The sequence below is a fragment of the Colias croceus genome, chromosome 3 (genome assembly GCF_905220415.1).
Source record: "Colias croceus chromosome 3, ilColCroc2.1".
Taxonomy (NCBI): domain Eukaryota; kingdom Metazoa; phylum Arthropoda; class Insecta; order Lepidoptera; family Pieridae; genus Colias; species Colias croceus.
The window spans coordinates 1,557,313-1,573,980 of NC_059539.1; the positions used below are offsets into that span (position 1 = coordinate 1,557,313).

The 16,668-nt window shown below is 36.6% G+C and overlaps 2 protein-coding genes and 1 long non-coding RNA gene across 3 annotated transcripts; 2 read left to right on the plus strand and 1 right to left on the minus strand.

Moving 5' to 3' along the window:
* Window positions 1-335: 335 nt before the first annotated feature.
* On the minus strand, window positions 336-1,200 carry LOC123706482. Its single transcript, XR_006753403.1, has 2 exons — window positions 1,118-1,200; window positions 336-619 (listed from the first exon to the last, which is right to left on the minus strand). It is a non-coding gene; the product is annotated as an uncharacterized LOC123706482 (long non-coding RNA).
* A 2,871-nt stretch (window positions 1,201-4,071) lies between these two features.
* On the plus strand, window positions 4,072-5,200 carry LOC123706479. The gene is made up of 2 exons (XM_045655785.1): window positions 4,072-4,530; window positions 4,880-5,200. Exons 1-2 carry the CDS (start codon window positions 4,500-4,502, stop codon window positions 5,176-5,178), a joined length of 330 nt encoding a protein of 109 aa, XP_045511741.1. The 5' UTR covers window positions 4,072-4,499; the 3' UTR covers window positions 5,179-5,200.
* Window positions 5,201-15,149: 9,949 nt separating this feature from the next.
* On the plus strand, window positions 15,150-16,060 carry LOC123706480. The gene is made up of 2 exons (XM_045655786.1): window positions 15,150-15,390; window positions 15,740-16,060. The coding sequence occupies exons 1-2, from the start codon at window positions 15,360-15,362 to the stop codon at window positions 16,036-16,038; spliced, it is 330 nt and encodes a 109-aa protein (XP_045511742.1). The 5' UTR covers window positions 15,150-15,359; the 3' UTR covers window positions 16,039-16,060.
* Window positions 16,061-16,668: the final 608 nt, after the last annotated feature.

A 16,668-nucleotide genomic window follows, 5' to 3' on the forward strand; every position in this document is an offset into this window, starting at 1 on the left:
ATATTTTAAACACTAACTATTCCCAACTTTTAGATCTAAGCTATTTAAAAAAAACAATAGTATACTTATTCAGTATTGTGACTCTGGTACTTCCACTGTCATTATTATCTTTACATTTAAAATGTTAGATACTTACTTAATTTTTTAGAGAAAAGGCAACAAATATTACACTTATGTATTATAGGTACTCCATTAAAGAGACTGATTTGAAGGGCATTAAATGTAAAATCTACTCAAATATTTAAAAAATTCAGCTCCGTAATATAGGGACAGTCACACAACCGAATACCTAAAAAGTGAAAGGGTGCGTTTACATGGCGAAAAAAAAACGCAGGCACACATAATAAATATAATTATAAACTTAACTTAACTTCAAACTAAATTATCACAATCAGTTCGGGCTTAAGCCATCACATTATTATTATTTATCTAAAGGGTAAATTACTATCAAGATTCAAGAATAAGAAGTCTTTTTTATGTTTTATATTGGCACTAATCAAATTAATCAGTCGATAATCAATCTTCGTGATTCGTTTATTATTAACCTTAAATAATCTCAATCACCATATTGGATATAAAAAATCTTGTTTCAGTGGACGCTGCAAACACGAAGGTTAATCTGTAAATAAAAAAAATCAATGAAAAAAATCGTGAAAAAATTTAAGATTTTTGTTTCACGATTATCTTTCACAATATCTTTGACCAATATCGAAATCTCAAAAAAAATTTTACTTCCTCATGCAAAATGATGAATCAGCTGTTGCGATTTGTATGGGGAAATAATTTTAATTTTGAAATCTACTTTTTGCCGTAGTTTCGTACTCAGTCAAAAATGTCTTAGAAAAATATTTTTATAGCTCAAGAAAATCACATCACAAATCACAATCACAAATTGTGACTTTTCGTTCAGCGGATATGTGACCGCTCAAATAGTCACACAGCGGAAGTCACATTTGATAATCCTCTAGTAATAAAAACGGTTTAAAATATAACCACAACACTTATTATATTCATCAAAACTTTTGATCAACTTACATATAAAAACATTTAAAACAAAATTAACTAAATACTACAAGATAAATAGATAGAAATAAGCCAAAATATTATGGTCACATACCTGAATGAAGAATTTTGTCCCTGCGGCTTGCAAACACGCGTGCACTCCTTCTAAGCAGTTTTTTTGACCCTGACGGCTTCTAACCTGATATAAGTTGCATAGCAGTAGCTATGGTGTTGACAGTACTTAATGCAAAACTATTTGAACCACAGTTATTTTTTTTTTAGAAAATCGGACAATTGTCAACAACTGAATGTTCCGGGAAGGACAACTTTTTTGATTTTCTTTTTTATTTTTTTATCTTTTATTTTTGTTATATATAAGGTTATTATATTTTAACTATTATCACAGTAACTGATTATCCTGGACCAAATAAAACCTTAAAAGATGGTACCTTTCTTACAAAAAAGTTAAGAAATTATTTAATAAACGCGTAAGAGTAAGCAGGGGACAGCGTAAAATTACCCATTTTTCAATTGTTATTTATGATTAACTTAACTTTATTTTAGATTATGTCATAGTTTTTGTTAAAAAAAAAAAACAAAATATTGTATACGTTTATTCACTTTGATAACATATGGGTGATTATACAAAAATGGGGTAACTTTTAAGGATATTTTGTTTACTATATTTTTTATATCAGATTATTACAAATTAGGGTGTATGTGATAGCTAATCTAATGAATATATTGTTCCAAATCGGGCCAGCCACTTTTTTAAGTAGATTGTGAGATATTTTAAATTTTCTGGATTTGGCCTCCAGGGGACTGACAAGGCTAATATAGTACTGATAAAAAACACAATTTTGTAATATTCTTAAAGAAATTCAATGAAAATTACTACAAATCTCTCAGTTTTAATAATGGCACATGTCTTTTAAGTATTAAATCACTTAGTTACATTTAAAAATGATAATTGATAATATATTGTGATACTGGGAAAAAACAATGTCTCAATTTTCAAAACAGCCTTCTGACATTTAACGCAACGTGAATATTCTTACTCTCTTACTTAACTTACTACTTTGACTTAGTTTTACTTAATATTTTAAGTAATTCACAAACAATAGAAACAAAAAAAACGGCCAAGTGCGAGTTGGACTCCTAACAAACCTATTTTTATTATGTTTGTAACTTAAAATTTACACTTTTAGCAATTTTTCTTTATCTGTGTTATAAGACGTTGCTTTTTACCATATTTTAAGACTGTATACACTTCAAGCATCCTGTGTATTTTTTTATTCCCTTGCGAATATTTAAATTTGCGGAAATTTGCAGTATTAACGGATGTAGGTATCTTTTAATTGCGTTTCGTTATAAGTTTAATTTTTTTACAGCCCCAAGGGTTCTTAATGTTGAGTATTCAATATAAATTTCAAATTGATACCTCCACGCGCTTCAAAAAAACGTCTTAACAGACAAACGGACAACAAAGTGATCCTATAAGGGTTCTGTTTTTTCCTTTTGAGGTTCGGAGCCCTAAAAATCTAACATTATTTATGTTAAAAGTACTAATTTTCATAAAATGGTTCAGGGTTTTTAACCAAAGGCTTGAATGAAAGTCTCATCTGAGTTTTCATAAGAGCCTTTTGACATTTTTATAATGTTATTAAAATAATTAACTTTTATGTTATTTTGAGGTAATTTTACTTCACAATATTATACGTTTACGTATTTATCTAATAAATACATATAACAAGCTATGCCCTGAAAGCATCAAAATCAATAATTAAAATAAAATAAGATCTTTTAAATAAGATTATTAGTAGTTTGTTTCAATAGCTCTTTTCTTTGCTACTCTTTTTTAAATGTTTCTTCCCTAGTCAAATTCAGTTTCTTTTAGCGTGGCGCATGATGTTTTAAACTGAAATATCAAATAGAAATGCTTATATCAATAGCAATCAAGATAAAAGTTCTCAAAAACGATAGAATCATCAGTACTATGGGGTCGCGTCAGTCCACTGGCGCGATATCTGACATAGGACTGATGCCAGCGGATTGATAAAAAGGGACTTAATATGAGATTATAATCACAAATTATGTTTTTTTGCCTTATTTCTTATATCAACAAACTATATTTTTACAATTCATACTTAACCATGTATGAATGAAAATAAAAATCAGTTTAACAATAAAATAACGACTCACCATAGGACTGAAATGTTGACTGGCGCAGCACGAATTTAGAGGACAAACACAACCCTAGCGCTGGTACAGTTATGATGACCATCAAAATATGGGATGCACAAGTAACTTCATTACCAACATTAATATTTAGACAGGGATTTGACCTCGACTTGGTGATATTTAGCGAGAATTTCAAATTTAAAAAACACACAACGGACTGACCAATAAAAACGATGACAAAGTTTATTTTTATTTTTTAAATAAAATGTTAAACATTTCGTTATGAAAGTTATACTATATAATACTATGTATATCAAAGATTGTCCTGAGTTAGTAAGTTTTCTCTAATCAATGATAATGTTTATAAAATAGTCACTTGATTGTTGGTTTTCGGAGTTGTGACATGCCAAAGTACTGATTATTTAAGTATTAATTTTGTTTTTTCATCAATTTGTATTTTAAATAAAGAAGTGAAAGTGAGTGACCAAATAAAGGACGCTTTATTGTTTTAAAATAGATTGTTATTTGATTAAAATATAATAAGACTTTGTATAAATTGGCTGGTGACATTGAGTTACCCCATTTTTGTATAATGACCCATATATAAATAATTCTGGCAACTAACTACTTCATTATATAGAATATAGATGAATTCGAGGGACAGTTGAAAATCAGGTAGGTATCAATTTTTGTGAAAATGCCAATTTAATAAATACCTAGATATTCATTTAATTTTCCGTTTGAATATTATAAACTCTACGCGAATCCCAAAAATTACGTAAACAAGAAGCGAACGAGAGGGGGAAGGTAGGGGCGGAGCGGCGCTAGCGCGTCAGCGGCCAGCGCATAGACTTACAAATGTTAGGAGGGTAGGTACAATAAAAGCTTAAAAAATCATTTAAAAATAATTTATTGCGTTATGCCAAAAGTCGTAGAACGAATGTTGTTACGTATGATGTTAGCTATCTTGTCCTGCGAGGTTGCTGGTGTTTTACCAGTAACCCTGTATTTCACTAGCTACAGCTTTTTTATTGAAAGCATGTATCCAATAGACTGAAAAGTTTTAGTTTTATCACCTTATCTTTCTACAATTTCTACCTATTTTGCCAATATGATAAATATGTAGTTGTGTAAGCATCTATAGTTGGATATTTGATACATATTGCAGCATCGAGAACTACGAAACAGACCTCATCCTAGGCACATACCACAATGAATCATCGGACGAGGCTGATGATGATGATGACTCCAATGATGAGAACAACTGGCGGAATGATTATCCGGATACAGAAGCAAGTAGCATCGATGAAGATGATATGATTGCGGCTATGAAGCGGTGTGATATAGGTTAGTTTTACAAACATTCATGTTTCACTTTTGTTTAATATTAAAAAGCCTAATATAACCTAAAGGTGAGCCCACCAGAAGCCATATGGTGAGAAATTACAAAATATTACATTTCATATTGAAACAATGAATTATTCTGATAAATCTAACTAGCTGGGATAACGAAAAATGGACAGTTTACCTGCGCCTGTTAATACTGGCGTAAAATCGAAACAATTTTTACTTATCCTAAAATAATTAGTTTTATTTGTTTTCTAGTTTCCTTTCCAAATTACTGTTCAAAGAAGGTCTAATTTATTTTGACTAAGCATTAAGAAAAAAAACATAATAAACTTTTCCTGTAATTCAGATGACCTCTCAAGCGATGATGGCGAGGACAAAATATACAACGATCCCCCGGACCTATTCAATGAGGACGTCAAAAGATACGGAGCGGCCTACGCCAAGTATAAAGCCAGAGTCATAGCCGAAGAAACAGAAGTCCAAGATAGCAAAAACCTCGTCCATTGTTCCAGAATAAAGGATTTGGATGAGGAATCTATAGATGGTTATAAAGATGATAGCGATAATGGTTTTTATTATGGCCAAGAAGAAGATACGGAACAATTTTGTGAACAGTATAGTGATGATGTTTATAACCCAGATTGAGTAATAAATTGATTGTTTGTAAGCTGTTGTTTTATTTTGAAAGATTCAATCATATTTATAGCCCTACAATTTAAGAGATTTTGCTGTTGTTCATGTTACCGATGCTGTCAATGGCTTTTTCACATGTACGTTGTTACTACTACATACATAGTATATTATTATTAGTCTGTGCTACTACGTTATAAATGTGAACCTAACCAATTTTGTTGAAATGTGTTAGGTACTGAGATAGACTCAATAAATAGTAGCTTTGCCACGGTTTATCATCTTCATTTTTCTCCCACAATAACTACACTGTCTTGCCTTTACTACGTGTAAAAATTGAAAGAATTTGTAAGAGCAAAAAACGAAAAAAGACAGTTTATTAAAAAATATCTATGGATGTGTAATATTTAGTAATTAGTAATAATCAACTCGACAACGTGTGTCCAAAGCGGCTTCTTTCAGGCATGGCTTAATCATTTTAATCATAAAATGCTATTCCTAGAATATTATGTGAAAAAATCGCGAAGAAACCAGATACAGAATCCATACAAATAGTCGGATTAAGAAATTCCATCCAAGGCTTCTCTCGCGTGCACTCTGCACAGTGCACTGTATATTAATTATTAGAAATAAGAAATAGAAACACATTTATTACCAAAAAATGATACAGTACCTACATTAAATTACTAACTATTGTCAGTCGTTTTATACAAGTAGCTTGTGGGTGAAGCATACACGAAAAACAATGAACACATTTAGAGTACAATACAATAATGCATTCAGGATGTTCATGGGATTGCCACGTTTTTGTAGTTCATCTCATATGTTTGTATTATACAGAGTAGATGATTTTTATGCTATATTAAGGAAAAAAATTTTTTCAATTAGGGATAGAATTAATAAAAATGATAATAGTATTTTAAAAGTTCTCAATAATGTACATAATTTTATCAATAAAAAATGGCTAATAACTCTAAAATCTAAAAATAAGTATATGTAGTTTTACTAACACTAGAATAAGTACTAGTTACTAACAATATATGGGCAATGCTGCCTGATATAAATAAAGAAATAAAAATAAAAAATTAAATTTCAGACAATACTTATGACTAAAAAAAGGTGACGGTAACATAAGTGACGTATATCTGATTAAATTCCGGTCCGAGGCAAAGGCCTAGGACCTCCAAAAATAAAATGTGTCATTTTATAAAACAAAACACACAGCGTTTGTAAAGGTAAGACAATCAATCAATCATCGGGTCTTCCACGCAGGCCTTCACAGGCCTCGGGGTAACTGTTCGGGGCGACGGCCCCTTTCAGTGGTGGCAACGCCGTCTGCAACTACAGGCGGGGCACTGGGTGGGACCTATAGTGGTCCGAGGTGTCGTGTCCGGGAGGTGTCCTGCTGCAGTGCGATCGAGCCCGCGTGTATCGCGGGCGATCTGCTAGCTGCTGCAGGGAGGAATGTCCGTGGGTGAAGCCACCCGCCGCTTAGCGAGGTCGAGCCCGCCGGCGAGGTGCCGGGGGGCGCCCATCAGCCAGCGGCGAGGAAGCGGTCGTGTCCTAGGAGACTAGGTCACGTGGTAGGCCTCTTATGTCCGGCGGTCTCCGATGGTATGGCGCGATGCCCTGCAAATGATGGGATCGCGCTCCGTCGGCGCGCGCGAACATAGAGGAACTCAGGCGACGAACGAAGTCGTCCAGGCTCTCCATGCGCAGGTCCCTGGAGATGACCTGATTCCGTACGAAGCGTGGTGCTCCGGAGATGGTGCGGAGCGCTAGCGACTGCTGCGCTCGCAGCGACTTGCGGTCTGTCTCTTTGGTTAACGCGAACCACGCTGGGGCCGCATAGGTGAGTCGCGTGCGAACGTACGCCTTGTAGATGCACAGCTTCGTACGGAGAGGCAGGTGAGATGCTAGCATGGGGCGGAGTATGTTCCGCACGGCACGCGTCTGGGCAACTACGTTCTTCACATGGGGCCGCATCGAGAGCGTCTTGTCAATGGTCACACCAAGGTACTTGGCCGTCGGTGACCATTCGACGTTCTCGCCCATGAGAGACACCGGGGGCGGCAGAAGGCGCGCCCGCCCGATGGATATCGCCTGAGTTTTACCCACGTTGACCTTGAGTCTCCAGTCCTCCAGCCATGAGGGAAGCGCATCCAGTGCTCGCTGCATCTTTACCGATGCGTGCTTGGCGTTCAGCGAGGTGGTGATAAACGCAGCGTCGTCGGCATACAACGCTAAAATAGCTCCGCCAGCGACTGGAATGTCGTCCGTGTACCTGCTATAGCAGACGGGCGACAGGCAGCTTCCCTGGGGCACACCGGCTCGGATGGGGCGCTCTGTGGACAAAGCGTCTTCAACCGCCACTTGAAAACGCCTGTCTTGCAGGAAGGTGGCCACAGTCTTAACTACTCGACGCGGAGTAGTAGACGTGGACAGCTTGTAGATGAGTCCGGTGTGCCAGACGCGATCGAACGCCTTCTCCAAATCAAGAAATACTGCGACTGATTGTTCTCGCTTGTTGTAGGCGGTAGCGAGGTGGTGCAGTACTCTCGTCACTTGTAAAGTGGTGGAGTGTTCGGCGCGGAACCCGAACTGTTCGTCGCGTGGCTGAAGGTGGGGCGTAATGTGCAGCAACAGTAGTTTCTCGAAGACTTTCGAGGTCGAGGACAGAAGAGTGATGGGGCGATAGCTCTCAGGCAGCATGATGTTCTTGCCTTGCTTGGGAATCAGGATGACTCGGCCGAGCTTCCACGGGGATGGAAAGTGCCCGGTACGGAGGATTCCATTGAAGAGCCGCGTCAGCGTCGCGATGGCTCGCGGGGGTAGGTGACGCAGCGCTTCGTTGGTGACTCGGTCGGGACCGGGGGCTTTGCGCAGTTTAGTTCGGCGAATCATCCTTTGGACTCGACCAGGGGAGAACACGACGGGATCTTCTGTCGGCGGTATCGGCAATTCTAAGTAGTCCATCACATGTCGCTTGATGGTCTCTACGTGCTGCACATTCGCAGTCGGATTAGGCGTAAACTGCTTCTCCAGGAAGTCTGCGAAAATCTCCGCTCGATCCTCGGCGCGGTAACGTGGGGTTCCGTCACCGGCCATGAGGGGTCTAATCGGAGAGGGCTTCCTGGAGAGCTGGCGGCAAAGGCGGTGCATGCCGGACCAGTCATCGCCGGCTCGCTCGATGGCGGTGTGCCAAGATTCGACTGCTACCGTTTCCAGTGCGTCTGATATCTTGGCTGCCAGGGCGTTCAGCCGCGTCTTCATGGCCGGGCATCGCAGGTTTTGCCATAGTCTACGCAGCTTCCTCTTCTCCTCTAACATCGCTAGTATGTAGGCAGGAATCTGGGGTTTTCTACGAGTAGTTGCAGCATCGAGTCTGGACTCTCGAAGCGCATTGGACATGACTGCGCTGAGGTCCGTTGCGAGTCGATCGACGTCTGCAGGGCTCTCTACTCTAAAGGACGGCGAGTGTTCGGCCATGTGTTTGGCGAAGATTCTCCAGTCCTGGCGATGCTTTGGAGAAGGCAGCGATGTCGTCAATGGAGTCATTGTCAGCGTCAGGAGGACGGCTTGGTGGTCGGAAATGAGGTGGTCATCCAGGACGTCAAGTGACGGTGCGGCAGCGAGGCCGCGGGCTACTGCTATGTCGATGACGTCCGGAGTGTGGGCTGCACAGTACGGGTAGTGCGTTGGTACCTCTGGTCCTAGCACTTCGTAGCCGTGGCGATCTGCATCGTCCAGTAGGCGTCTACCGTCCGGGCTCACGGTGTTGGAGTTCCACGCCGTGTGTTTTGCGTTGAAGTCGCCAGCGAGGATCGTGGGCAGTGGCGAGTCCAGCAAGGTTCGGACATCAGCCACTGCCAGTCGATTTTGCGGCGGCTTGTAAAAGGCGAACACACGGATGGGCTGGCGGTCTATGCAGATTTCTACGCCGAGGGCGTACGACGACTGCAACTGAGGTACTGGCAGCAGTTGGTGGATGAGGTTCCGACGGACCAGGACTGCTAATCCCCTGTAAGCAGTCCCGATCGGCGAGGTGTGGTCCTCCCGGTAGACATAGTATCCGGAAACCTTCAACTTGTCTGCTGGTCTGAGGTGTGTCTCGTTTACCAGGCCGATGTCCACCTGACGCTGGGAGAGCAATGTTTTAAAGAGACGGGTTTTTTGAGTTGAGAGCCCGTCGGCATTCCAAAAGGCGATACGGAGCTCAGCCATAAGAGGCGCAAAGCTCCGCGATACATCCCAAGATCAGCGGTACTGGTTCACGCTGCTCTTGGATGGCTATCAGCACCTGGTTAAGGGTGCTGATTACTTTGGTCAATCGGGGGTCCAGTGGCAATACTCGCTTCGCCTTCGTCCCCCGTACGGGGGCGGCGACCACGGTGGGCTTGGACGTTTTGCTACGCTGGGTAGGTTGCGGCGCGGCGGGCGGCGCAGAGCTTGGCCTAGAGGTGGGTGCTGCAGGCGGTACACTAGGCGGTGCAGTAACTGGTGCTGCAGTAAGTGGCGCGGAAGGCTGTGCAGCTGGGGGCCGCTTTTGTGTGCGTTTGCCACGTTTACCACGACATCTATCGAAATAAGGATGGTATAGCCGTGCCGCTTTTATGCTCGACTTTTGTGTAGACTACGAAATATATAATGATAAAGCCACAAAGCCTTGCTTACGCAGAGTTCAGACTCAATTGACACCAGATGGCGTTAGTAGAATCATAAAGTTTGAGAACATTGTATAAATTGGGCATTTTCACAAAAATGTACGTCCCCTCCTTGAAAAATATAATTTTTTTTTGTAGTATTATACCTATTTTAAACTTTTTTTGGTCTCTTTAAAACGGAAATTCAATAAACTTCAAGAAAAAATATAATATGATGGGTTTAAAATGAGAAAACTGTAAAAATAATAGGACACAATGGAAAGTCTCGCAATTTTATATCAGTTGTGTGACTATATTCAGTAGCTGGTAAAACAGTGCAAAATATAAGAATTTTTAGATATAATTATACATTTATTATTATATATATTATACATTAACTTAAAATCGTTATTTTTATATTTTAAACACTCACTATTCCCAACTTTTAGATCTAAGCTATTTAAAAAAAAACAATAGTATACTTATTCAGTATTGTGACTCTGGTACTTCCACTGTCATTATTATCTTTACATTTAAAATGTTAGATACTTTTTTAGAGAAAAGGCAACAAATATTACACTTATGTATTATTCTCTAAGATTATTCTCCATTAAAGAGACTGATTTGAAGGGCATTAAATGTAAAATCTACTCAAATATTTAAAAAATTCAGCTCCGTAATATAGGGACAGTCACACAACCGAATACCTAAAAAGTGAAAGGGTGCGTTTACATGGCGAAAAAAAAAACGCAGGCACACATAATAAATATAATTATAAACTTAACTTCAAACTAAAGGGGGGTTAGGCGGTCAGCGAAAATTCAGCTATTCGGGCCTGAGGTAAGCGGTGAGGGGGTCCGCGTTTAGTATGGAATCAACGTGCTCGAAACTAAAAATCGTAAGCGCCATTCACATTTTTATCAAATAGTGAATGAGAATATTTATTTTTTTCTAAATCTAAAACAGTCAAGACATCGAGAAGGTACATACCTATGTATTTGTGATTTTATACGAATCATTATCGTAAAATACGTTTGTAATGAGCATTTATATGATATTTTAGAGGTAACTTCAGGATTTTTTTTTATCGAACAAAATTTTTCCAATCGGGTTTTGGAAACAGTCATCCCATCACACATACGTTCTGTAATACATATTAGAAATTTCAGTGTGAAAAAACTTCAATATTTTCAATTATAGCCCATAGAAAACAGTCCATTTTGCCGTTTTCACCTACTAAGGGCCCTAAATTATCACAATCAGTTCGGGCTTTAAAGCCATCACATTATTATTATTTATCTAAAGGGTAAATTACTATCAAGATTCAAGAATAAGAAGTCTTTTTTATGTTTTATATTGGCACTAATCAAATTAATCAGTCGATAATCAATCTTTGTGATTCGTTTATTATTAACCTTAAATAATCTCAATCACCATATTGGATATAAAAAATCTTGTTTCAGTGGACGCTGCAAACACGAAGGTTAATCTGTAAATAAAAAAAATCAATGAAAAATATCGTGAAAAAATTTAAGATTTTTGTTTCACGATTATCTTTCGTACCTAGTTATACTTACACGCCTAGTTTTTTCAGCACCGGTAAGAGGCATTTTGATGTAAGTTAGGTATTATATTATTCCTAAAACAAAATTTGGTACTACTAAAATAAAACCCTGTACAAATATACGAACATGATAATACAGGGTGGTATTTTCGAGGGACATATATTAAAGGAGCCGATACTGGTGCTCAAATAAAAAAAATTTCTGTAGGACCAATATCGAAATCTCAAAAAAAATTTTACTTCCTCATGCAAAATGATGAATCAGCTGTTGCGATTTGTATGGGGAAATAATTTTAATTTTGAAATCTACTTTTTGCCGTAGTTTCGTACTCAGTCAAAAATGTCTTAGAAAAATATTTTTATAGCTCAAGAAAATCACATCACAAATCACAATCACAAATTGTGACTTTTCGTTCAGCGGATATGTGACCGCTCAAATAGTCACACAGCGGAAGTCACATTTGATAATCCTCTAGTAATAAAAACGGTTTAAAATATAACCACAACACTTATATTCATCAAAACTTTTGATCAACTTACATATAAAAACATTTAAAACAAAATTAACTAAATACTACAAGATAAATAGATAGAAATAAGCCAAAATATTATGGTCACATACCTACCTGAATGAAGAATTTTGTCCCTGCGGCTTGCAAACACGCGTGCACTCCTTCTAAGCAGTTTTTTGACCCTGACGGCTTCTAACCTGATATAAGTTGCATAGCAGTAGCTATGGTGTTGACAGTAATGCAAAACTATTTGAACCACAGTAATTTTTTTTTTTAGAAAATCGGACAATTGTCAACAACTGAATGTTCCGGGAAGGACAACTTTTTTGATTTTCTTTTTTATTTTTTTATCTTTTATTTTTGTTATATATAAGGTTATTATATTTTAACTATTATCACAGTAACTGATTATCCTGGACCAAATAAAACATAAAAGATGGTACCTTTCTTACAAAAAAGTTAAGAAATTATTTAATAAACGCGTAAGAGTAAGCAGGGGACAGCGTAAAATTACCCATTTTTTAATTGTTATTTATGATTAACTTAACTTTATTTTAGATTATGTCATAGTTTTTGTTAAAAAAAAAACAAAATATTGTATACGTTTATTCATTTTGATAACATATTTACATATATATAAATAATTCTGGCAACTACTTCATTATATAGAATTATAGAATTTAATGAATTCGAGGGACAGTTGAAAATCAGGGGGTAGGTATACATTTTTGTGAAAATGCCCATTTAATAAATACCTAGATATTCATTTAATTTTCCGTTTGAATATTATAAACTCTACGCGAATCCCAAAAATTACGTAAACAAGAAGCGAACGAGAGGGGGAAGGTAGTGGCGGAGCGGCGCTAGCGCCTTTGATCTTGAACTAGGGTAAACGCAGCTATCAACGACCCATCGAAAATCTGAAGGTATTACCGACCTATAAAAGTAATTCGAAATTTAAACGTTTCCAGAACTATTCTAGCTATAGGTAGGCAAAGTTATACACGAATGTATTACTTGAGCATCGTATACTTTAACGTTAGAGTGAGTAACTGAGCAAAAAAGAGTTAAAATGCGTAAGTTGCTGCGGGGTAGCGTGGAAGCAGGACGTGTCGTACTGTTCCGTTGTTCCTTCGGGTAAGTACTGTGAGTATATTTTTAAGACATGTACAAACAAATGACATCTATACTTTAATTTATATTACTAAATGTCAATGCATTTAAGTGTCAACTTTTCATTTCTTACAACATTTTATTAATAAAAAGTAATTTGAAACGATAAAACTTTAAATTAAAATGGGACGGTGTTAGCTTCACCAGTTTAAGTCGTGGCAGGTATCAACGACCCGTAAGTCGGCAATGGCAGCAACGTAACTTTTTGTTTTATTTTCTTTTATGTTATTATATCACACTAACACAAGTGGTTTTATGGACCAGTTTAAATCTAAGCTATGAGTCTTCATAAAAATCTATTAGCGACTAAACTTTTTTGTCTAGTGTTGTGTCTTTTAGCGTTGTCAATTTATACAAAGTTATGATATTTTCGAGGATCCTTATCGAATAGTTACAGTAGTAAATCATTGTTTTTTTTTGTTTAAACAATATGCATTTTTTCATATTTTGTATGACATTAATCAATTATAATCTATTTTATAGTCTGATGGTCAAATGAATTAAAATAACCATTTTTTTATGGGTCGGTAATACAATTTAGGTTTATACTTACATACTTTATTACCGACCCATGTGGGTCGGCAATAGCAACTATAGGAAGCTATTACCGATCGAATATAGATTGTTTAGTTTCTCATCTACAAATTCAAATTCAAATTGCTTTATTTGCAGAATGTAGAATAAAGATGTTTGTATATACAGATAATATTGATCCCGGCGAAAAGTATTCAGTAAAACACAACTCGCCGAAGCAATCAATCAAATAGCATAACGAAATATCCTAGAGTTTGAAATCCTTAATTTAATATATTATGTACATTAATAGTATTATGTTGATTAATTTAAAAGTTTATAATTATTTAGTTCATTACTAAAAAGTACTCATTTGTTTTATTAAAAATAACTACAATAAAAAATACGAATATATTTGCATTTTTATTTCATTTTATTAAGATCGGTAATCATCATCATCACTAGCTTCTATACATTCCATTGCTGGAAAAAGGCTTCCTCTCACATACGATCGGGAATAGCTGCATAAAAATCGTTAATAGCTTCACAGCCGTTTTTATGGGTCGGTAATAGCAACAATCGACTAAGTCACATTGTAAATTATTTTTTACAAGATAATCCTTTATTAGAATGTATTTGCTTCAATAAATACATTTTTTATACATAACACTAGCATATAAAATGAAATTATAAATCTTTAGAAGAACCAGTATACTTAAAAAATATGGTTGATTTTGAAATCGCCTTAGAGGGGTCGTTAATACCTGCGTTTACCTTATATTAAATACTAGCTTCCGCCCGCGACTCCGTCCGCGCGGATGTCGGTCTTTGCGTGGATGGTTTATTTCTCCATTTTGAGTAACTCGGACAATGACATCTTATAAATATCTATTGGACCTAAATACGGCTAGGTCTATAATAATACGCAACGTGTGTTCGCGGTACCTACTACAGAACAACGTCTATGGATAACTGAAAAATTGAGATTAATTTTTTTTCTACGTATTTTTTCAGGATAAAAAGTATCCTATTTTACGCCCAGGATAATAAGGTATAATTATACCAAGTTTCATCGAAATCGAACCGGTAGTTTTCACGTGATGTCTTCACATACAGACAGACAGACAGACAGACAGACAGACAAAAAATTTTTTAATCACATATTTGGGTTTGGTATCGATCCAGTAACACCCCCTGCTAGTTATTTTTTCAATATTTTCAATGTACAGAATTGACCCTTCTACAGATTTATTATACTTATGTATAGATTATCCGCGACAGTCAGCGCCAAAGAGTAAAGTAATAAAAGGGTCAGCGGCCAGCGCATAGACTTACAAATGTTAGGAGGGTACAATAAAAGCTTAAAAAATCATTTAAAAATAATTTATTGCGTTATGCCAAAAGTCGTAGAACGAATGTTGTTACGTATGATGTTAGCTATCTTGTCCTGCGAGGTTGCTGGTGTTTTACCAGTAACCCTGTATTTCACTAGCTACAGCTTTTTTATTGAAAGCATGTATCCAATAGACTGAAAAGTTTTAGTTTTATCACCTTATCTTTCTACAATTTCTACCTATTTTGCCAATATGATAAATATGTAATTGTGTAAGCATCTATAGTTGGATATTTGATACATATTGCAGCATCGAGAACTACGAAACAGACCTCATCCTAGGCACATACCACAATGAATCATCGGACGAGGCTGATGATGATGATGACTCCAATGATGAGAACAACTGGCGGAATGATTATCCGGATACAGAAGCAAGTAGCATCGATGAAGATGATATGATTGCGGCTATGAAGCAGTGTGATATAGGTTAGTTTTACAAACATTCATGTTTCACTTTTGTTTAATATTAAAAAGCCTAATATAACCTAAAGGTGAGCCCACCAGAAGCCATATGGTGAGAAATTACAAAATATTACATTTCATATTGAAAAAATGAATTATTCTGATAAATCTAACTAGCTGGGATAACGAAAAATGGACAGTTTACCTGCGCCTGTTAATACTGGCGTAAAATCGAAACAATTTTTACTTATCCTAAAATAATTAGTTTTATTTGTTTTCTAGTTTCCTTTCCAAATTACTGTTCAAAGAAGGTCTAATTTATTTTGACTAAGCATTAAGAAAAAAAACATAATAAACTTTTCCTGTAATTCAGATGAACTCTCAAGCGATGATGGCGAGGACAAAATATACAACGATCCCCCGGACCTATTCAATGAGGACGTCAAAAGATACGGAGCGGCCTACGCCAAGTATAAAGCCAGAGTCATAGCCGAAGAAACAGAAGTCCTAGATAGCACAAACCTCGTCCATTGTTCCAGAATAAAGGATTTGGATGAGGAATCTATAGATGGTTATAAAGATGATAGCGATAATGGTTTTTATTATGGCCAAGAAGAAGATACGGAACAATTTTGTGAACAGTATAGTGATGATGTTTATAACCCAGATTGAGTAATAAATTGATTGTTTGTAAGCTGTTGTTTTATTTTGAAAGATTCAATCATATTTATAGCCCTACAATTTAAGAGATTTTGCTGTTGTTCATGTTACCGATGCTGTCAATGGCTTTTTCACATGTACGTTGTTACTACTACATACATAGTATATTATTATTAGTCTGTGCTACTACGTTATAAATGTGAACCTAACCAATTTTGTTGAAATGTGTTAGGTACTGAGATAGACTCAATGAATAGTAGCTTTGCCACGGTTTATCATCTTCATTTTTCTCCCACAATAACTACACTGTCTTGCGTGTAAAAATTGAAAGAATTTGTAAGAGCAAAAAACGAAAAAAGACAGTTTATTAAAAAATATATATGGATGTGTAATATTTAGTAATAAGTAATAATCAACTCGACAACGTGTGTCCAAAGCGGCTTCTTTCAGGCATGGCTTAATCATTTTAATCATAAAATGCTATTCCTAGAATATTATGTGAAAAAATCGCGAAGAAACCAGATACAGAATCCATACAAATAGTCGGATTAAGAAATTCCATCCAAGGCTTCTCTCGCGTGCACTCTGCACAGTGCACTGTATATTAATTATTAGAAATAAGAAATAGAAACACATTTATTA